The sequence below is a fragment of the Bombina bombina genome, chromosome 2, assembly GCF_027579735.1.
Source record: "Bombina bombina isolate aBomBom1 chromosome 2, aBomBom1.pri, whole genome shotgun sequence".
Taxonomy (NCBI): domain Eukaryota; kingdom Metazoa; phylum Chordata; class Amphibia; order Anura; family Bombinatoridae; genus Bombina; species Bombina bombina.
Genome location: NC_069500.1, coordinates 43,509,831 through 43,534,081, shown reverse-complemented (window position 1 = coordinate 43,534,081; position 24,251 = coordinate 43,509,831). Strand labels below are relative to the sequence as shown.

Here is a 24,251-nt window from a genome sequence, read left to right as displayed (position 1 = left end):
TACCTAGCGCTAAACAAAGAGAGCAAGTAATATCCCTTTAACTTCTGTACTGCTATATGCATGACAGAAAATGACTAAATACAAATATTACCTTGATAATTCTGCTTTAAATTGTTTTGGTTTTTTTATCCTCAAATGAACTTTTCCTCTATATTCCTTACCCCTATATTTGAGTAAGGAATCTTAGATTACGACGAACTGAAGACACAGCAAACAAGTTAGTGTAGACTATTTGCAAAGATTGACAGTAGAGGGCAGCAAAGATAATGTATTGATAGGATTCTCTGAAAAGGAAATTCAATGTATTCACTCTCTTAATATATAGTGATCCGCAGGATTTCAGATAAAATGCAGTCACCAACCTCAAATCATGGTATTCACTATAGATCTTCTAGGCCAGGCTTTAAAGGGATATTATGCTAAAAAATATATATTATACCCGATATATATTATACCCGATATATATTATACCCGATATATATTATACCCGATATATATTATACCCGATATATATTATACCCGATATATATTATACCCGATATATATTATTCCCGATATAAACAATTTAGGGCTAGGTAAGGAGTGGTTTGCTAACAGTTGTGTGCAAACAAAAAGGGTTTTTATCACGGCTGTATGCACGTCTGAAGTCGCATGCATATTAGAAGTTGAAAGTAAATGCATTCGAACGCAATTGAATTTACCACAGGATAGCGCAACTTCAGAGCTCTGGTTAACTGTTACTCTCTAATATAAAGTTGCACAAAACATATCAAAAATACATTTCAAAGTACATTTGCACTCATAATAACATCTAATGCAAATTATTTTAAAAAAAGGGCTAAAAAAAATGAGGTCTTAGATGTTAGGGGGAAAAATGCTGCAAAGGGCTTTAACATAGAGATACACACATGCACATGTCTAAATATGTTTTTGTATATATGTGTGTACATATGCAGTTATGTATTTATATGTGTGTATATATGTATTTATATGTGTATATATGTGTATATATGTATTTATATGTGTATATATGTGTATATATGTGTATATATGTATTTATATGTGTATATATGTGTATATATGTATTTATATGTGTATATATGTATTTATATGTGTATATATGTATTTATATGTGTATATATGTGTATATATGTATTTATATGTGTATATATGTGTATATATGTGTATATATGTATTTATATGTGTATATATGTGTATATATGTATTTATATGTGTATATATGTATTTATATGTGTATATATGTATTTATATGTGTATATATGTGTATATATGTATTTATATGTGTATATATGTATTTATATGTGTATATATGTGTATATATGTATTTATATGTGTATATATGTATTTATATGTGTATATATGTATTTATATGTGTATATATGTGTATATATGTATTTTTATGTGTATATATGTATTTATATGTGTATATATGTATTTATATGTGTATATATGTGTATATATGTATTTATATGTGTATATATGTATTTATATGTGTATATATGTATTTATATGTGTATATATGTATTTATATGTGTATATATGTGTATATATGTATTTATATGTGTATATATGTATTTATATGTGTATATATGTATTTATATGTGTATATATGTATTTATATGTGTATATATGTATTTATATGTGTATATATGTGTATATATGTATTTACAGACACATAAACACATAAATACATATGTATACATATACAGACATATATAAGTGCAATATTCATATTTAATAATGTGTTTAACTAAGTATTTCACATTCTAATGTTCTTCACATAGATATTTCTTTATATATCTGTATATATCTATACCTGTATGTAATTATATATATTTGTATGTATAAATATATATTTTACAAAAAACATCAGACTATGAATAAACAGAACATATTCTTCAATGTGAAGAACGTTGGAATGTAAAATATTCATACTTCTGGTTAGCGCACTTGGTTAGACACCATCAGAATTGTGCAACTTCTTGTGCACACAAGTGAAATCTTTTTACTTTTAACTTGTAATATGTGTGATATCCGACACTCGCAAGAAGCTGAAGTTAAGTGCAGTTAAAGGGACGTGAAACGCACATTTTTTTTTTCCATGATTAGAAATTTTAAACAACTTTCTAATTTACTTCTATTATCTAATTTGCTTCATTCTCTTGATATTATTTTCTGAAAAGTCTATCTAGATAGGCTCAGTAGCTGCTGAATGATAGTGGCACAAAAGATGCCTCATGTGATTGACACACCCATGTGCAATGCTATTTCTTCAACAAAGGATATCAAAAGAATGAAGCAAATTCAATAATAGAAGTAAATTAAAATTGTATTCTCTACCTGAATGATGATTACATTTATTATTTTTAGCTTTGCATGTTTGTTCACAGCTGCTAATTATTTATGTTTATCTTAAAGTGACGTCAAACCCTACATTTTTAGTTCATGATTAAGATAAACAGACATTGTTGAACAATTTTCTAATTTTCTTCTATTATCTAATTTGCTTAGTTCTTTTGTTATCCTTTCTTAAAAATGAGACCTAGGTAGGCACAGGCGGTGGGAGCTAGTTGCTGATTGGTGGCTGCACATATATGCCTCCTGTTATTGACTTTCTAATGTGGTCAGCTAGCTCCCAGTAGTGCATTGCTGCTCATTCAAAAAGGAAACTATGAGAATGAAGAAAAATGAATAATAGAAGTAAATTAAAAAAGTTGTTTTAAACTCTATGCTCTATCTGAATCATGAGAGAAGAATTTGGCGTTTCATGTCCCTTTAATTGTAAAAATAAATTACATTTTTGCTTGTGCACATCTAGTCGGCAGAATAGATAGTACCGTGATCAGGACAACTGTACAGTACAGCAGTACTCGTGCACCGTAACAAGCGCCATATTCATCATTTATCTTTTTTCTTTAGCACAGGAACAACTATTATTAAAGGGACAGTCAAGTCAAAATTAAACTTTCATGATTCAGATAGAGCAGCAATTGTAAAGAAGTTTCCCATTCACTTCCATTAGCTTAATGTGCACAATCTTTTTATATGCACACTGTCTGAGGCAGCAGCTCCTACAGGATAAAAGCATTTTGTGATTGGCTGATGGCTGTCACATGATGCATTAGGAAGGAAACAGTTGTCAGAAACAAATGCACCATTGAAATTTAAACAAAGTGCTTTTGTATTGTCTTTTTATTATGCATTTATTGCTTATGCAATTCTACTGAGTTTAGGGGTCCTTTAAGCATTTTTTATACTTTATATAAGGGTCTCTTTTAGAGGCAACAAAGAAAAAATAATTTTAAGGGGATAGTAAAGTTAAAATTACATTTTCGTGAAATCAGTTTATATTATCAGATTTACTTTGTTCTTTTGTTAAAGGGTAAACCTAGATAGGTTCAGAATTGTGCAAATGTCTTCAGTACTCTACAGCAGTGTTTGTACATATTAAACAATCACTGTGCAGCACGTAGGGGATTAAAGTCCTTAAAGGGACACTGAACCCAAATTTTAACTTTCATGATTCAGATAGAGTAGCAATTTTAAGAAACTTTCTAATTTACTCCTATTATCATTTTTTCTTCATTCTCTTGCAATCTTTATTTGAAATGCAAGAATGTAAGTTTAGAATCCGGCCCTTTTTTGGTTCACAACCTGGGTTGTACTTGCTGATTGGTGGATAAATGCTGTCCAGGGCCTGAACCAAAAATTGTCTGGCTCCTTAGCTTAGATGCCTTCTCTTTCAAATGAAGATAGCACGAGAACAAAGAAAAATTGCTAATAGGAGTAAATTAGAAAGTTGCTTAAAATTGCATGCACTATCTGAATCATGAAAAAAGTGGGTTTAGTGTCCCTTTAAAGAAACAATAAACACCTTAACATTTTTATGATACAACTTGCAATAAATTATTTATTTTGTCCACTTTTCATGTCATTTAGCTCTGAAAATTGAGCAATTTCTAATTTTCAGATCTTGAACTGTAAAATATACAACATTTGTAATTAATACATTTGAAAAATAAATAAATGTAATACTTTATGGAAGTTGTTTTTTTTTATGGCTGGATTGGGAAAAAAAGGCAGCCCTGGAAAATGTGAAGACCAGCCCTGTTTTAGAATGCATGAGGGGATTACTGAGATTCTCTTACCCCCAAATATTTTTCTAAGAATTAAATTATATTAGTTTGTAATAAAAAATATCTCTCTCCCTTTTATAAAAACAGTGACACAATAGCAATTTGAGATACTTCAACGACCTAAATCAGGTCAAAAAAGTTGAAAATAAAGATTATATAAGTAATAAAAACGCTATCATGGTCAAACTGTTGGAATCTAATTATAATGAGACGATCATTTAAAATAATTTCTAGCAGATTTAGTTCCTGATTGATACTTTATGGTTATTTATGCAAATTTATGCTAATAAGCACAGCTCTTTTTATTCCATAAAAGGTGGAAACCCTAGTTCTGTTTCATTTATATTTCCAAGGTTGTTGCTGTTGGAATTGTCCTTTTTTGACTAAGCAAGACGTTTACGAGATTTCATTAAAGGACCCGTAAATACAGTAGATTTATATATACAACAAGTGCATTATAAGACAATGCAATTGCACTTAGGGTCCTATTTAACAAAGGTCTGTCAGACCTCACTGAATGCGGAGAGCAATACGCTCTCCGTATGCAGCATTGCTCCAGCAGCTCTTGTGAGCTGCTGGTGCAACGCCACCCCCTGCCGATTAGCGGTCAATCGGCCGCCAACAGGGGGTGTCAATCAACCCGATCGTACTAGATCAGGTTGAATTGCAGGGATGTCTGTCCGCCTGCTCAGAGCAGATGGACAGGTTATGGAGCAGCGGTCTTTCGACACAGGGCTTCAAGCTCGATAGATATGCCCCATAGTCTGAACTGCAAATGAGTAGTAGATTTTTTTTTCTGCAAATTTCTGTTATGTCTATTTCCACTCCTCCTGTATCATGTGACAGCCATTAGCCAATCACAAATGCATATACGTATATTCTGTGAATTCTTACACGTGCTCAGTAGGAGCTGGTGATTTAAAAAGTGTAAATATAAGAAGACTGAACACATTTTGTTAATGGAAGTAAATTGGAAATTTGTTTAAAATTTGTTTAAAATTGCTGCTCTATCTGAATAATGAAAGTTTAATTTTGACTTCAGTGTCCCTTTAATGCGTATCTGTGAAAAAGGGAAATGGTTCTCAGAGACGCTCACAAGCATCTAACGGTTTGTGGCCCTTGTATTTTGTGTATAGCTGTGTTTAGGAATATGATATCTAAACTGACAGTTTTATTTTGCATTGTACCTGCGTGAAATGGGTGTCACAGCGTCAGCGAGTAACTGGGAAACATATTCCTTTGGCGTAGCTCTTAGTGTATTGATTAAAGGGACGTACATCTCATGCTGTGAATACTCATCACACTGTTGTAACACAGTTTGCAAAATAAAAAGCATTAACATGCTACTGTATCCCTTTTTAACTCTGTGATTGGCACTGACAGGCACTAATTGCTGAGGTTGCTTGTGTGTCAGTAAAGCTCATGCACAATAGTGTGTGCATTAAATAGCAGACAAATAAGCTCAGCTAACAGCACCAGGGGGAAGTGTAAGAGGTGCATAATATTAACAACAGCTAAAGTCGTCTGTTTAACAGACTCTGAGCCAGATTACGAGTGGAGCGCAAATGTTTGCATGCGAGTGGTAAGGGGTATATCGCAGTTGTTTGTGCGCTTCAGGTTCATCGCTCATACATTATAAGTTGAAAGTAAACGCAATCGCTTGAGCAGGAACAGGGTGAAATGCAATAATATAGTGAGTAGTTACTATTCTTTTGCAGTTGTACATAGCAGTTTAATGTCCCTTTAAAATGATTGAATATAGCATGACATGTTTAACAACTTTCCAGTCTATCTCTATGATCAATTCCTTAGTTCTCTTGGTATCCTTTGTTAAAGGGTAATCGTATGTGGGCTCATGAGTGTGCATGTGTCTTTAGCCATCTGTCATGTTTGCAGCATTGACTTCTATAGGCACGTGCACACTTCTAAGCTTCTATCAGCTTACTGAGGTTTAGTCTTCAACACAGAATATCAAAAGAACAAAGCAAATTTGATTATAGAAGTAAATTGCAAAGTGTTCTGAATCATGAAAGTTGAATTTTTACTTTACCGTCCCTTTAACTGGAGGTTGCAGGGTCACAAGAGCAACGTTGCAATGTAAGGGCTCGCAAACTGCATCAGCAGAGCCCAAACTGATTAAAACAAAGATATCCAAAGTCTGTCAAATGAGGAGCAGTGTTGCACCTTTTTTTTTAGACCAATAAGTAAAAGGAATTTTTTTATTTACTAATAGAAAATATATAGTTTTAGAGGGGCCATTCTTTATCAAGATAAGTACCTCATGCTACACATAGATAAAGAAACATGAACATTGGTTCTATGGACATAGGACAGGAATGTTCCAACTGCCAATTACAGAAAATGTAGGCTGGCAAGGTGGCTTCTAGATAAAAAGCAAAGCTTGGAATCCCCCTCCCCAGGCTTAAAGTGATATAATCTCTCCCCTTTATAAAAACAGATCAAGAATGTTAGTGATATTTTAGATGAAGCTTAATTCATCAGTTGTAAGGAAGATGCGCTATAACTTACTTTTTTTATATAGCTTTGAAATTAAAATACCTAGCGCTCTGGCTCCCACTTCAAAATTCAAATTTTCTGTGAGCTAACGGTCTGAATTGTTTCCAATCAGCGCTCTCCCCTTATCGCACTTTTGTCGTAGCTAGAGCACTAATTGGAGAACAATTTAAACCGTTAACTCAAAGAAAAATTCATCTCAGGAGAGTATATCCATTGTGTTGTCTATTATTCCCATCAGTAACTGGCATCACAGTGGATATCCCTGGAACATATATATATATATATATATATATATATATATACACAGTATATAAATAAATAAATAAATATATTGTTCATTGATAATATATGTGTGTGTGTGATAAGATGATGTTGTGTCACATTGTTAGGTCTGAGCGTTAGTTTTTTCACTAATGCAATTCCTTCATTGCATTGTCATTGATGCTGTATAAATAGATTTATGGGTTATTTCCACTATGTAAATGAAATCTGCAAGCCCAGTTGAGTGAATAATTACATTCCCCAATTGATACCAATAGAGTCTAGCTATTTTTTTCTTCTCTGCATTAGTGAAGAGTGCAACCAATCAGAAGCCGTTCATTTGCCCCATAGATAAACAGCAATGCCTGATCCAGTATCTCTGCGTTTTCCAGTATTAGAACCAAATCCCAGCTCACTCATGCACTGTAGAGATGGTCAATACATCACACTATGGTAAATAGTGAAAAGCAGCAGGTTTGCACTAGTGAGATTCATAGTCCTCAAAACCTAATCATCAGTGCAATCCAATAAACAAATGAATGCTGAAAAGCTAACATTTAAAACCCCTTTAACCTACCTATATGATTTGTGTTCAAGAAAAAAGGCCAATGCAAATATACTGCAAAAATGCTTGTATTCAAAGCTGGAATGCATATTTCAATTTTGACTGTCCTTTTAATATGTTATCTTAGTAAAATGGGAAATAAATGTATTCAGTTCGTGTTGTTTTTAAAACCTATAGTCAAAGGTTGGTGGTAAATAATAATAGTTTTCAGAATCTCTTTAAAATGTAATGCATTAACTCCTTAACTCCCTATGTGCAGCATTTTATTGCAACCTTCCTAGCAGCAAACACGTTAAAACACTTATTATGGATGAAATGTAACAATATAAAGATCTGTTGAATTTACACACCTGATTTACTAACCCAGAAATTCATTTCCATTCATTTTGGCTGCAAGAAATAAAGTTTAATATCCGTTCACTGACTCGTGTGTCTTCTTCCTTGTCCAATAGCTGCGTATCCTGCCGCCTATGGCCAGATCAGTCAAGCGTTTCCGCAGCCACCTCCCATGATCGCACAGCAACAGAGAGAAGGTTAGTCAACTGCGTCCTTAATAATATTATTTGTATTAATAAGGCACCAGCATGATTATATGTCACATTGGGGCACTAACTGAAACAAGTTGTTTAGGGTCTTTCTTATAAGTCTGAAAACATAAATTTAAAGGGACATTATACACCAATTTTCATATAACTGTATGCAATAGACACTACTATAAAGAAGAATATGCACAGATATTGATCTAAAAATCCAGTATGAAACCTTCTAAAAACTTACTTAAAAACTCCAAGTTTAGCACTGTTGATGAGGTTAGCTGGAACACCCAGTGAAAAGGGCTGGGAGCAGACTCCCCCCTTCTCTGCATATGAAAAGACAGATTAGATCGACAGGAGTAAACACATGTATACATCTGACACTTTGGGGTTTGGTTAGGAGTCTGAAAATCAGCACAATGTTATTAAAATATAAGCAAAACTTTACATTGTTACAAAAACAATCCCAGATGGGTTATATTAATGGATCATCTAAAAAACATTTATGCAAAAAAAAAATCTAGTGTACAATGTCCCTTTAAAGGGGCACTAAACCTAGCAAATGATGTTATATAATTCTGCACATAGTGCAGAATTATATAACATTAGCTTAGCGCCAGCTTTCTAAAGCAAAGGATTAGAGAGAAATATTATACAACGAAAATTGAATTTGACTCTACTGAGCGGGTCTGTTTTTTTCTCCTAAGCGCATCGCGTGCACGCTGTTTAGTCACAGCCGGCCCGATCGTGCTATTAAACTCAATGTAGCTCACTCCCGCTACCAGACCAGAGCAGGAGCGAGATACATTGAGTTTAATAGTGCGATCGGGCACGCTGTGACTAGACAGCCTGCCCGCAATGCGCTTTGGAGAAAAAACAGACCCGCTCAATAGAGCCAGGAGCAGTGTTCTGTAAAATTCAATTTTCGTTGTAAAATATTTCTCTAATCCTTTGCTTTAGAAAGCTGGTGCTAAGCTAATGTTATATAATTCTGTACTATGTGCAGAATTATATAACATTATTTGCTAGGTTTACTGCCCCTTTAATTAAGTGTAAAGTCAGGACAATTCTTGTGACCAATTGGCGATAGGATGTACAGCAGACATATACAGAGAATCTATGTATCTGTTACTTGATGATTAGACGTATTTGTTGGAACGTGCTGAAGAACCGTGTATTGTAGGAGGAAATCAAATGACAAGGTAAACTATCATCCTACACATAAAAAAAGAAATGGTATTTTTCACCCACGCAGCAAAAAAGTAAATGAAAAGTTAATTGTCAGATTTTCTCTTAGTACTTTCATAGCTATCCTTAGGGTTTTCCAATAGAAGACAGTCTGCCAGCATTGTATGGAAGCAACATCATGTGAAATCTCTATAACCTGTAGACAAAAATATAAATAAAATATATATAAATACATTTCTTTAGGTGCCTTTTTCTGTAAAGCTATTTAGAGGTCTGGTCATTAGGTTTTACAGCTGGTTAAGGGGCCAAGCTTGACTAATGCAATAAGGGCAGAACATGCCAAACTACCTCTTATTGGTCAGTGCCAAGAACGGCATGGGTAAGAATGTTTTGTCATTCAGTTGTCTCAGAATTCCTGTGTGAAAAGTTTGAATTGCAGCTCATTTGATTCTTAGCTTTTGATTCTATGCTATCAACCATTAGAAGAGAATCCATTTTTATTAGCAAATTCTCTTGAATTTTTTATATATATATTTTTTTATATATACTGTATATATTTTTTTTATATATATATATTTTTTTATATATATACTGTATATATTTTTTTTATATATATATATATATATTTATATATATATACTGTATATATTTTTTATATATATATATTTTTATATATATACTGTATATATTTTTTTTATATATATATACTGTATATATTTTTTATATATATATATTTTTTATATATATACTGTATATATTTTTATATATATATATTTTTATATATATACTGTATATATTTTTTATATATATATACTGTATATATTTTTTTATATATATATTTTTTTATATATATACTGTATATATTTTTTTATATATATATTTTTTTATATATATACTGTATATATTTTATATATATATATATTTTTATATATATACTGTATATATTTTTTATATATATATATTTTTATATATATACTGTATATATTTTTTATATATATATATTTTTATATATATACTGTATATATTTTATATATGTATATATATATATATATATATTTTACATAACTATTAATATCAGTTCCTGATGTGGGTAATTAACAATTTCATATCTTGTTAAAGGGACATGAAACCCCCCAAATTATTTTGTGAATCAGACAGAGCATACAATTTAAAAAAACTTTTCCAATTTAGTTCTATTGTAAAATGTTCTTCCTACCCATGGTACTTCACGGTAAGAAATCACGCTATCTAGTGCTCTTGCAAATCGTTAACATTCTTGCAAAACTGCTTCCATATAGTACTCCAGATACGTGCAAGCTCCTGCTTTTAAACAAAGGATACAAGGGGAAAAAGAATAATTTGCATCTGAATTATGAAAAAAAAAATGTTTTCATGTCCCTTTAAGTAATTTCAAAATGTAAATGATTAAATGACCAATCACAGCTTTGCAATCATAAAAGAACATTCTGATGTTTAGTTTGAGTTTCACAGTGTAAAAGGAACCAATCAGAACCTGAGCAGAACCTGCCAGCTACAAATCTACTGTTAGAAATATGTTCAACGGTTTAGAAAGAGAACAAAGCAAATTTGATGATAAAAGTAAATTGGACCTATCTGTACCGTTAAGTATGTTTATTAATTTTAGCTTTGAAGTACAGTCCGGAGTCAAATACAACGTGAAACAGACCTGTCCTTTGGGCAGGGCGAGAGGGGCACCTGTCCAGGGCCCCACACTTTGTGGACCCCACAATGTCAGGGATGAGTTTATGAGAAGGTGCAATTTACATCCTGTATTTAGTCTATGAAGTGTTTATTGTAACTAAATATCGGGATAGGGTTATGTCATACAGGGGGGCAGGACATACAGGGGGAGCCGAAAGAGGCAGCTTGGCTGAGGGCCCCTCAAATTTATTTTGTCCAGGACCCCACACATACTAAGGGTGGCTCTGACATGGAGGCAATGGCTTGAGCTGTGGATATGATTCTCAGTACAACTAGTTATAGCAGGTGTAACTGCAAACGCTATATATAGCCACCAATCAGCAAGTGCTACATAGGTGCTGAACCAAAAATGGGCCGACTCCTAATCTTTCATTTCTGCTCTTTCAAATAAAGATAGCAAGAGAACGAAGACAGTTTGATAATAGGAGTACATTAGAAAGTTGCTTAAAATTGCATACTCTATCTGAATCATGAAAGAAAAAATTTGGGTTTAGTGTCCCTTTAAACCCAAAACCCAAATTAGCATCACACCCAGCACAGATGGGGTTACTTTTAGAGTTAGAATTATTATGCAATTATCAATGCTCAGTCACTCTCAGCTTCAGATTAAAATTGTCGGTCACCTCTGAACTAGTGCGGTTGTATGAAATGCGGAGATCAGCTGTTCGCTCATGGAGGACCTCTTAGCAAATTAGTGGGGAAAATTGTGCTTTGCAAATATGCATTATAACATCATTTTCTATTAATACAGGAAAGTGCTCTGAGCCCCTAATTGTAATCACGCTGAGACAGAAGAATTTTAATGTGCTTTAAATGGGCATCTGTCAGTATACTGATCTGTCTTGTTCCTGTCTGCTAGTGAGGTGAATGAATTGTAGGTAACAAAAGACAGAAGGGGGGTCCCTTGTGCCCCCCAGTATCCAGTCTGCCAAATGCAATTTGAGACTTTAATGAAAATGTATCGCTCATATGTGTTCTTGTTCAGTTGTTGTTAATACATTTATTGGATCAGTCATGTTTAGAGTAATGCTTAAAGGGACAGCATACACTCATTTTTATATAAATGCATGTAAGGGATACTGCTAAACAGAATAATATGCACAGATACTGATATAAAAATCCAGTATAAAAAAGTTTAAAAAACTTACTTAGAAGCATATGAAAAGACCCTTTACACAAAAAGGAGCAAGCTGGAGTAGGTATACGCCGGTATTCTCCTAAAACTGTGGGGCTTGGTTTCGAGTCTGAAAATCATTTAAAAATAAGCAAAACTATCCATGAAAAAAAAAAAAAAAAAACTTTATGGGCTATATAAATAGATCATCTACAAAACATTTATGCAAAGAAAAAACAAGTGTATAATGTCCCTTTAAAGGCACATTTATTTGATCTTAAAGGTATCAGGTTTTCCAGAAGCCTGTCTATATTTTCTTCTAAACTGCAAACTTACCTTAATTCTTAGGATAGACTTAAAGTAATTTGTTTTTAAACATATGCATCTTAAACTAATTAATACACTGCAAAAGAGGTGCATACAAAAAAACATTTTTAAAAAAGGGACATTAATCACTAAGGGCCAGATAACGAGTGGAGCGCTAACAAAAGCGCTAAGAAAAAGGGGTTTATTATGGGTGTTTGCGGGTGTCAGGTTTTCAGCTTGTATTACCAGTTTAAAAGAAACACAATAACTTGATGATAATTGTAATTTACACTAGAGATGGAAAGAGAGGGAAGGAGAAAATGGAGTGAGGAATAATACAAAGGAGAGAGATAACGAGAGGGGGACACAAGAGAGAGAGAGATTAAAATAGTGAGAGAGTTATGACTAAGGAGAAAAAACTGTTGCATCTTATATATAGATGCATTTTATACGTCAAATTTTACAAAAATCCTGCTAGAATCAGTGTTTCCCAACCACGGTCCTCAAGTATCCCCAACAGTTCTGGTTTTCCTTATAGCTGAAGTAGACTAGAGCACAGGTGAAATAATCATCTGATGGATAAGAGCAGGTTAGTAACCATGGTTACTGATCAGCTGATTATTTCACCTGTGCACTGGTTTAGCTATAATGAAAACCAGGCCTGTTTGGGGTACTTGAGGACCGCGGTTGGGAAACACTGTGCTAGATTATAACTGGAGAACTTCATAAGTTCATAAAAATGTAATCTTCAATAGTTATTTCCATGGTAGCTGCTGAAGTCTCTTATTGGCTGTTTAAACAAAGTTATAGGCAAAATACAATAAACTTTGCTTTTAAACTGTGTTACTTCAAGTGAAATCTCTCAGGTCTACAACGTCCCATGTGAAATTCATAAGCTTAATTATTTATTGAGACCTCTGTAGCTTAGTGATAATCAGTACATTAAAGAGACAAGAAACACAATTTTTTTCTTTCATGATTCAGAAAGAGCATGCAATTTTAAACAACTTTCCAGTTTACTTGTATTATCTAATTTGTTTTGTTCTCTTGGTATCCTTTGTTGAAAAGGATTCCTAGGTTGGCCGATGAGCTGCTGATTAGTGACTGCACATATATGCTTCATGTTATTGGTTCACCCAGTGTGTTAACTATCTCCCAGTAGTGCATTGCTGCTTCTTCAACAAAGGGTACCAAGAAATGAATCAAAAAGTGTATCCAATAGTTGCAACTTGCTTGTAGTTAACTTCTGAGGATTTAACCCTGGTCAGCAGATTCCAAACCTATAGTTTTACAGATGTGCTACAACAGGACTCAATGTACAAGGACATTTGTAGCCAAGTTGTATAGTTGCAACTTGCTAGTAGTTAACCTCAAAGAGAGAAAGACAAAATAGTGCAACACAGTTTCACATTAAAACTCTTGTTAAAACACATTTACGTGGGGCGGTGTTGCACACTAGCCGTAGTGTGCAATGATAAATGGGGAGAGGCGATGCTGGGCAGACAAGGGAGAAGATGTCTGCCCCTGTCTGCCGGACTTTGATAAATCTTTCCCTTTATGTTCCTTTAAACCTAGAGGAACTCTAATTGATTTCTGTTATGATATTTTATTCATTTCTCTTATTATCCTTTGTTAAAGAGTAAACCTTAGTAGGCTCATAGGACATCAGGAATGTGGACATGTCTTCAGCATTCTACTGCAGCACTGTTAACAACAATGTATAACATTGTTACAAATATTATTGCAAACACTGTTCCCATAGAGTGCTAAAGACACTTTAACTAAGGATACCAAGCGAACAAAGCTAATTTGGCAAAAGAAGCAGATTAGCAACTTTTTTTTTTAAGTCTGAATTATGACAGTTAAGCCCTTTGTGTACCATATGGTATGTAATCAAATGTATCTACTTATTTTGGGGACTAAATTATAAATTCTGGCAAAATAATTTTTAACAAAAAATAGTCTAAACCAGTTTAGAGAAATAGTTTGAGACTCTACAATATTGCTTCATTCTTTTAAGGTTTATGTTACTAATTATGAGGTCAACCCCCATTAGAGTTTGTGGGGATTATTGTAGATACATAATGTGATAAATGTATCCAATAGTTAGTGATCAATGCCTATATTTGTTTCCTAGTTAACCCACGTTGCATTCATGTAGTTTTATATCCTCATTTCCATGTATCACTTATGTGAAGTGTTTACTTGTTATTCATCTGCGTAGGTTGGTTGTCTTACATAAACTGTTTAGAACAAACTGCATCAACTGACAAATACTTCATATTTTCCATTATCATTAAAAGGAAAAGGGAAAATTGTGTAATATTAAAGGGACAGTCTACACCAAAAATGTTCTTATTTAAAAAGATAGATAATCCATTACCCATTCCACGTTTTTGCATAACCAACACAGTTGCATATTAATATGCTTTTTACCTCTGTGATTACCTTGTATCTAAGCCTTTGCAGACAGCCTCCTTATCTAAGTGCCTTTGACAGACATGCAGTGTAGTCAATCAGTGAAGACTCCTAAATAACTTCATGGGAGTGAGCACAATGTTATCTATATGACACATGTGAACTAGCACAGTCTAACTGTGAAAAACTTTCAAAATGCTCTGAGCTAGGAGGCGGTTTTCAACTGTTTAGAAATCAGTTTGAGCCTAGCTAGGTTTAGCTTTTCAAAAATATCACCAAGGGAACAAAGCAAATTTGATTATAAAAGTAAATTGGAAAGTTGTTTAAAATTGCTGCCCTATCTGAATCATGAAAGTTTAGTTTTGACTAGACTGTCCCTTTAACATTTCTACCTCAGTTGTTTAAAAGCCGGTGTTTTGGCAACAATTTAGTTCAAAATATATTTTCAGATAATGATAATATGAAATACAAATAATCCTTGCCAGAAAAAACGTAGAGCTAGATAGACAGATAGATAGATTGATATATGATAGAGAGGGAGCAAGGGAGATAGATAGAGTAATAGATAGATATATGATAGAGAAATAGATAGATGATTGACAGATGATAGATAGATAGATAGATAGATAGATAGATAGATAGATAGATATATGATAGAGAGGCGGCGAGGGAGACAGAGTAGATAGATAGATTCCTATATGATAGAGAGAGAAATAGATAGATATATGATAGAGAGGGAGCGATGGAGATAGATAGATATATGATAGATAGAGAGAAATAGATACAGGGAGTGCAGAAGTATTAGGCAAATGAGTATTTTGACCACATCATCCTCTTTATGCATGTTGTCTTACTCCAAGCTGTATAGGCTCGAAAGCCTACTACCAATTAAGCATATTAGGTGATGTGCATCTCTGTAATGAGAAGGGGTGTGGTCTAATGACATCAACACCCTATATCAGGTGTGCATAATTATTAGGCAACTTCCTTTCCTTTGGCAAAATGGGTCAAAAGAAGGACTTGACAGGCTCAGAAAAGTAAAAAATAGTGAGATATCTTGCAGAGGGATGCAGCACTCTTAAAATTGCAAAGCTTCTGAAGCGTGATCATCGAACAGCGTTTCATTCAAAATAGTCAACAGGGTCGCAAGAAGCGTGTGGAAAAACAAAGGCGCAAAATCACTGCCCATGAACTGAGAAAAGTCAAGCGTGCAGCTGCCAAGATGCCACTTGCCACCAGTTTGGCCATATTTCAGAGCTGCACCATCACTGGAGTGCCCAAAAGCACAAGGTGTGCAATACTCAGAGACATGGCCAAGGTAAGAAAGGCTGAAAGACGACCACCACTGAACAAGACACACAAGCTGAAACGTCAAGACTGGGCCAAGAAATATCTCAAGACTGATTTTTCTAAGGTTTTATGGACTGATGAAATGAGAGTGAGTCTTGATGGGCCAGATGGATGGGCCCGTGGCTGGATTGGTAAAGGGCAGAGAGCTTCAGTCCGACTCAGACGCCAGCAAGGTGGAGGTGGAGTACTGGTTTGGGCTGGTATCATCAAAGATGAGCTTGTGGGGCCTTTTCGGTTGAGGATGGAGTCAAGCTCAACTCCCAGTCCTACTGCCAGTTTCTGGAAGACACCTTCTTCAAGCAGTGGTACAGGAAGAAGTCTGCATCCTTCAAGAAAAACATGATTTTCATGCAGGACAATGCTCCATCACACGCGTCCAAGTACTCCACAGCGTGGCTGGCAAGAAAGGGTATAAAAGAAGAAAATCTAATGATATGGCCTCCTTGTTCACCTGATCGGAACCCCATTGAGAACCTGTGGTCCATCATCAAATGTGAGATTTACAAGGAGGGAAAACAGTACACCTCTCTGAACAGTGTCTGGGAGGCTGTGGTTGCTACTGCACGCAATGTTGATGGTGAACAGATCAAAACACTGACAGAATCCATGGATGGCAGGCTTTTGAGTGTCCTTGCAAAGAAAGGTGGCTATATTGGTCACTGATTTGTTTTTGTTTTGTTTTTGAATGTCAGAAATGTATATTTGTGAATGTTGAGATGTTATATTGGTTTCACTGGTAAAAATAAATAATTGAAATGGGTATATATTTGTTTTTTGTTAAGTTGCCTAATAATTATGCACAGTAATAGTCACCTGCACACACAGATATCCCCCTAAAATAGCTATAACTAAAAACAAACTAAAAACTACTTCCAAAACTATTCAGCATTGATATTAATGAGTTTTTTGGGTTCATTGAGAACATGGTTGTTGTTCAATAATAAAATTAATCCGCAAAAATACAACTTGCCTAATAATTCTGCACTCCCTGTAGATAGATAGATAGATAGATAGATAGGTGATAGATAGAAAGATAGATACTGTATATAATAGAGAGGGAGATAGAGTGATAGATAGATAGATATATGATAGAGAGCCGGCAAGGGAGACAGAGTAGATAGAGAGATAGATAGATAGATAGATAGATAGATAGATAGATAGATAGATAGATAGGTACCTATATGATAGAGAGAGAAATAGATAGATATATGATAGAGAGGGAGCGAGGGAGATAGAAAGATATATGATAGAGAGAAATAGATAGATAGATGATAGATAGATAGATAGATAGATAGATAGATAGGTGATAGATAGGTGATAGATAGATAGATAGGTGATAGATAGATAGATGGATAGATAGATAGATAGAAGATAGATAGATAGATAGATAGATAGATAGATACTGTATATAATAGAGAGGGAGTGAGGGAGATAGAGTGATAGAGAGATAGATATATGATAGAGAGAAATAGATAGATAGACAGACAGACAGACAGACAGACAGACAGACAGACAGATAGATAGATAGATAGATAGATAGATAGATCAGTAGGTAGATAGATCAGTAGGTAGATAGATCAGTAGATAGATAGATGATTGATAGATAGATAGATAGGTGATAGATAGATTCCTATATTATAGAGAGAGAAATAGATAGATATATGATAGAGAGGGAGTGAGGGAGATAGATAGATAGATAGATATATGATAGATAGAGAGAAATAGATAGATAGATAGATAGATAGATAGATAGATAGATAGATAGATAGATAGATAGGTGATATATAGAAAGATAGATACTGTATATAATAGAGAAGGAGTGAGGGAGATAGATTGATAGAGGGATAGATATATGATAGAGAGAAATAGATAGATAGATAGATAGATAGATAGATAGATATATGATAGAGAGCACGCGAGGGAGACAGAGTAGATAGAGAGATAGAGAGAGAGATAGATAGATACCTATATGATAGAGAGAGAAATAGATAGATATATGATAGAGAGGGAGCGAGGGAGATAGATAGATATATGATAGAGAGAAATAGATAGATAGATAGATAGATAGATAGATAGATACTGTATATAATAGAGAGGGAGTGAGGGAGATAGAGTGATAGAGAGATAGATATATGATAGAGAGAAATAGATAGATAGATAGATAGATGATAGAGAGCCGGCGAGGGAGACAGAGTATATAGAGAGATAGAGAGATAGATAGATACCTATATGATAGAGAGAGAAATAGATAGATATATGATAGAGAGGGAGCGAGGGAGATAGATATATGATAGAGAGAAATAGATAGATAGATAGATAGATAGATAGATAGATAGAAAGATAGATACTGTATATAATAGAGAGGGAGTGAGGGAGATAGAGTGATAGAGAGATAGATATATGATAGAGAGAAATAGATAGATAGATAGATAGATAGATAGATAGATAGATAGATAGATAGATAGATAGACAGACAGACAGACAGACAGATAGATAGATCAGTAGGTAGATAGATCAGTAGATAGATGATTGATAGATAGATAGATAGATAGATAGATAGATAGATAGATAGATTCCTATATGATAGAGAGAGAAATAGATAGATATATGATAGAGAGGGAGCGAGGGAGATAGACAGATATATTATAGATAGAGAGAAATAGATAGATAGATAGATAGATAGATAGATAGGTGATAGATAGAAAGATAGATACTGTATATAATAGAGAGGGAGTGAGGGAGATAGAGTGATAGAGGGATAGATATATGATAGAGAGAAATAGATAGATAGATAGATAGATAGATAGATAGATAGATATATGAAAGAGAGGCGGCGAGGGAGACAGAGTAGATAGAGAGATATATAGATAGATACCGATATGATAGAGAGAGAAATAGATAGATATATGATAGAGAGGGAGCGAGGGAGATAGATATATGATAGAGAGAAATAGATAGATAGATAGATAGGTGATAGATAGATAGATAGATAGATAGATAGATAATGTATATAATAGAGAGGGAGTGAGGGAGATAGAGTGATAGAGAGATAGATATATGATAGAGAGAAATAGATAGACAGACAGACAGATAGATAGATAGATAGATAGATAGATAGATAGATAGATAGATCAGTAGGTAGATAGATCAGTAGATAGATAGATGATTGATAGATAGATAGATAGATAGATAGATAGATAGGTGATAGATAGATAGATAGGTGATAGATAGATATATGATAGAGTTGGAGCGAGGGAGATAGAGTAATAGAGAGATAGATATATGATAGAGAGGGAGCGAAGGGAGATAGATAGACAGATTGATAGATATATAGATAGATAGATAGATAGATCAGTAGATAGATAGATGATTGATAGATAAATAGATAGGTGATAGACAGATAGATAGATATATGATAGAGAGAGAAATAGATACACGATAGAGAGGGAGCGAAGGGAGATAGATAGAGAGAGAGATAGATATATGATAGAGAGAGAGATAGATATATGATAGAGAGAAATAGATAGATAGATAGATAGATTAATTGATCGATAGATCGACAGATCAGTAGATTGATAGATGATAGATAGATAGATGATTGATTGATTGATAGATAGATAGATAGATAGATAGATAGATAGATAGATAGATGGGTAGATTATGGGCTTTCCTGCTATTAACATCTATAATTGCATTATATGCTAAAACATGATTACAACCATAACAATTCTTAGAAACATGCTTCAAACACGTTAAATGAAAATGATTGTAAGCATAAAATATTCGCATGGCTGTTTTTTTTACAGAATAGTGATGTCATTGGATAGAATGAGGGGTGTATCAAACATCTTGCAGACAGGTACTAGGGGATTATTGTAGGTTTTCCAGGGTTTTTACTAGGCTTGTTACCAACAATGTTTTGGATCTAATATTATTAAGGATCTGTTGTATATCCCACAAGGCTAGGACCCAGATGTTATTAATAAAGGTCCTTTTTAAAGAAGTGGAGGATGGAGAATGAGTTTTATTTTATGCAATTTGCTGTTTGGATGTTTCAGGCCCAGGGCTCTGTGCTTCTAACGATATCTAGTGTGGTGTTTTCCACTTTGGGACTAAAGCTGGCAGAAGTATCTTGTCTCACAGTCAGAATGTTCTTGTCTCATTGTTATTTTGCCTACTTTTTCACGTTTTCTTTTTAGCGTATGTTAGAGTGGACTATTTTATTGAGGTTTTCTTTCCTATTCATCTGGTTGGTTACATAGCTCTTTGAAGGCGTTTTCACAGTAGAGTTTGCTGTATGCACCAAAAAATGTATATTTACAGATGCGATTATTGGCAGTTACAACATATTTGTGTAAGTTGTTAGTTTCACAAGTGAGTTTTATTGAATCTAGGCTATGTAAACGCTTTACCTTTATCTGTATCGTCATGTTTCTTTTCTATAAATTAAATGAATAAAAATATAGCTCATTTATCAGATATTTACTAAACTTCACTAAATAGTTGTGAAAGTAAAGGTTTATGGAGCGGCCACTTGATGCTTAAAAGTAATTGGCACTATATCTACCCTAGTTACAATAACGATGCCACTTAGAGTGCAATAAATACATATTGACAAACACTTAATTAAAGTGCATTTTACCGAAGATTGCTTTTAGTACATAAACACAGGCTAATGCTCCTAAACAAAAATAATCTGCTGCACAAGAAGAAATGGTCTATACAAGTAGAACTTTATTCTGGAACTATGCAGGTAATTGTGCACACAAATGCCCTATACTTGCTCTTTACTAACAGAGGAACAGATGTACCACAGTGAAGTGGATTAAAGTAGAAATATTCACAATTTATTTTGCAATATCATTGCTATTGTTATTAATACATTAAGTTTTATACAATGTTTTTCTTTTAAATCTTTTTACTCCACAGCTGACCCTACAAAATCATTTGTTAATAAAAATGAATTCAAAAAAATTAAAATGAAATGCTACATGAGCAAGGGCCGACATAAGCAACTTTTAGAAAGGTATAATTATTTTAATTGTACTGCGCATTACTCTACTGTCCCACTCCCTTTTAACCCTTTGGCTGCTAAGCCATTTCCCACCTGGGTGCTAATATTTTATTTTATTTTTGAAATTTTTGAAATTTTTTAAACTTTTTTTTTTTAACAGTTTTTTTTTTTTTTTACGGACCCCCAAGACTTATACTGTTGGAAAGGTTAAGCGATTACCTTTCCAACAATGGGTCTTGGGGGTCTGTAGCTGCTTAGATGCCTGAGATACAGGCTTCTAAGCAGCATGCCCCTTCCTCCTATACTTAACATTGTTAAGTATAAATAAAGTTGCGTGGTGATGTCATCACATAATTGCACGTGACGTCACCGCGCATCACGTGAAGCTCCAGCGATGCCTGTCACTCTACAGGCACGATCGCCGGGGTAGGAGCAGTAAGGAGCCCCCAGATCTCCCTCAAGGTGGGAGAGTGCTCATGACGGCTCTGAGACGTCATTAGCACCACAGTGAGAAACTCTGTGACAGCTCAGAGCCGTGATTAGCACTAAAAGGCCAGTCCCCCCTTCTGGAGACCTCATTTCTGTCGCTCATGGTTCCTACACCCTGTATATTTGGGGTCATTGTCATGTTGCAGGATACATTTGGGGCCAATCAGATTCCTCCCTGATGGTATTGCATGCTGGGTAACTAGTATATACCTGTACTTCTCAGCATGGAGGAGCCCATTCATTCTGACAAAATCTCCAACCCACATTTGCATAAATGCAGCCCAAACTTGCAAGAACCCCCCACCACGCTTCACTGTTGCCTGCAGACACTCATTCTTGTACCACTCTCCAGCCCTTCGGCAAACAAACTGCCTTATGCTACAGCCAAATATTTGAGATTTTAATGCACCCCAGTTCATGTGTTTTCTGGCATAGTTGCGCAATTTGGCCTTGTTTTCACTTTGGAGGGTTAGCTTTTTGGCCACAAGTGTTCAATGAAGATCCCTTCTGACCAGACTTTCCTGGACAGTAGATGGACCAGGATCCTACCGTTTTCTGCCAAGTCTGAGCTGATGGCATTGCTGGACATCTTCCGATTGTGAAGACGGTCCTCATTGTTGCATGTTTATTTGTGCGTCTTCAGAAGAGCTTGGACAGCACATCTGGAAAGCCCTGTCTGCCTTGAAATTTCTGCCTGTAAAAGACCTCACTAATGCAGTATAACTGGCTTGTGATTTGTTACTGTGCTCTGTCTTGCTATAGTGTACGACTTGACATTATACGGTCTTTAGCAACCTCACATTGTTAGCAGTGTTTGGCTGTTCCTCACCCAGTTTTATTCATCCTACACAGCTGTTTCTATTTCAGTTAATGATTCTGTTTCAACCTACATATTATATTGATGACCATTAGCACCTGTTTTGTATAATTGATTAATAATGCACCTGACTATATGCCTACAAAATCCCTGACTTTGAGTGAGTATACTTAAAAGAACTGATGCTGTTCTGAAGGCAAAGGGTGATCACACCAACTATTGATTTGATGTAGATTCTTCTGTTCATTCACTTTGCATCTTGTTTATTGATAAAAATACATTAACATTTCTATTTTTGAAAGAATTCTTACTTTACAGCATTTTTTCACACCTGTCTAAAGCCTCTTGCACATTACTGTATATTCTATGTATTGATGCTTTTTCATATAATTATCTCAACTTACTAAACTTTAGCAATCTATCTATGTTTTAAATTTGCAAATCCAGTCTCGTAATTCCTCAGCTATAGTAACTCTGAGAAATGGACCCAACAGACAAGCTGCCACTGGTTTGTTTCAGAGAAGCATATTTCAACTTAAAAAGCTAGTTAATTGGGAGAAAATGTTCCATTTCATAGAGCAAAATGAACATAATTTGACAACCCGTTCTGATTTAATACAGTAATTTAATTAAATGTGTATGACAGGTTTAAGATCGCTGCATCTACTGACAGTAAGTGGCTGACCAGATTCTCATGTGTTACCATTTATGGCAGACTACACTGATAAACACATAGAATTAATACATGTATTTTATTATCAGCAGCAGAAACAGAGCTTGCAGGCATAGTCCAGCAAGACACAACGTTATTTTACTACGCAGTAAACACTCTCCTGATAAATGCAGATTCTGTTGCTTCTGTTGTGGAGGTTTAAGATCTTTTTGTTTATTTATATAAAAATTATAATGCTCATACAGCAATAGTTATTACGCTGGCACATTCTAAATAGAATTACTTTGATTATCATTATAACATGCCTTAGCTTCAAATGTATACTGCTACGTCAGTCAAAATGTATCAGCTAAAAACTCTGTTAAAGGAATACTGTTTTTATTAAAGAGATATTAAAAGAGTTGTTCAGGTATGTATAATATTCAGTATATAAACCATTAAGCACTGCATTTTAAGAAGTAATATTTTAAATGCAATTAAGCATTCCACTAAGCATCAGTAGGAAGTATTTAGCAGCCAATGAACTTTAGTAGGAAGCACCAATCAGCCAATAAACGCCCATCACTTAATGAGCATTAAAAGCATTTTATAGCCAACGAGTATCAGTGGGAAGTGCTTATCAGCCAATGGATATTAGCAGAAAGCATTAGTAGGAAGTGTCTATCAGCCAAAAGGCATTAGCAGGAAGTGTTTATCAGCCTATAAGCATTAACAGGAAGTGTCTATCAGCAAATTGGCATTAGCAGGAATTGTCTATCAGCCTATAAGCATTAGTAGGAAGTGTCTATCAGACAATAGGCATTAGCAGGAAGTGTCTGTCAGCCTATAAGCATTAGCAGGAAGTGTCTAACAGCCTCTAAGCATTAGTAGGATGTATCTGCCAATAGGCATTAGCAGGAAGTGTATATCAGCCTATAAGCATTAGTAGAAAGTGTCTATCAGCCAATAGGCATTAGCAGGAAGTGTATATAAGCCTATACGCATTAGTAGGAAGTGTCTATTAGCCAATAGGCATTAGCAGGGAGTGTCTATCAGTCTATAAGCTTTAGTATGAAGTATCGATCAGCCAATAAGCATTAGCAGGAAGTGTCTATCAGTCTATAAGCATTAGTAGATAGTGTCTATCA

At 34.5% G+C, this 24,251-nt stretch overlaps 1 protein-coding gene across 1 annotated transcript in view; it reads left to right on the top strand.

The window, feature by feature from the left end:
- Positions 1-24,251, top strand: part of CELF4 (CUGBP Elav-like family member 4) — a 1,552,143-nt gene that overhangs the window by 1,460,087 nt on the left and 67,805 nt on the right. The window contains 1 exon segment of the mRNA XM_053701051.1: positions 7,953-8,033. Coding sequence (XP_053557026.1) covers positions 7,953-8,033 — 81 coding nt within the window.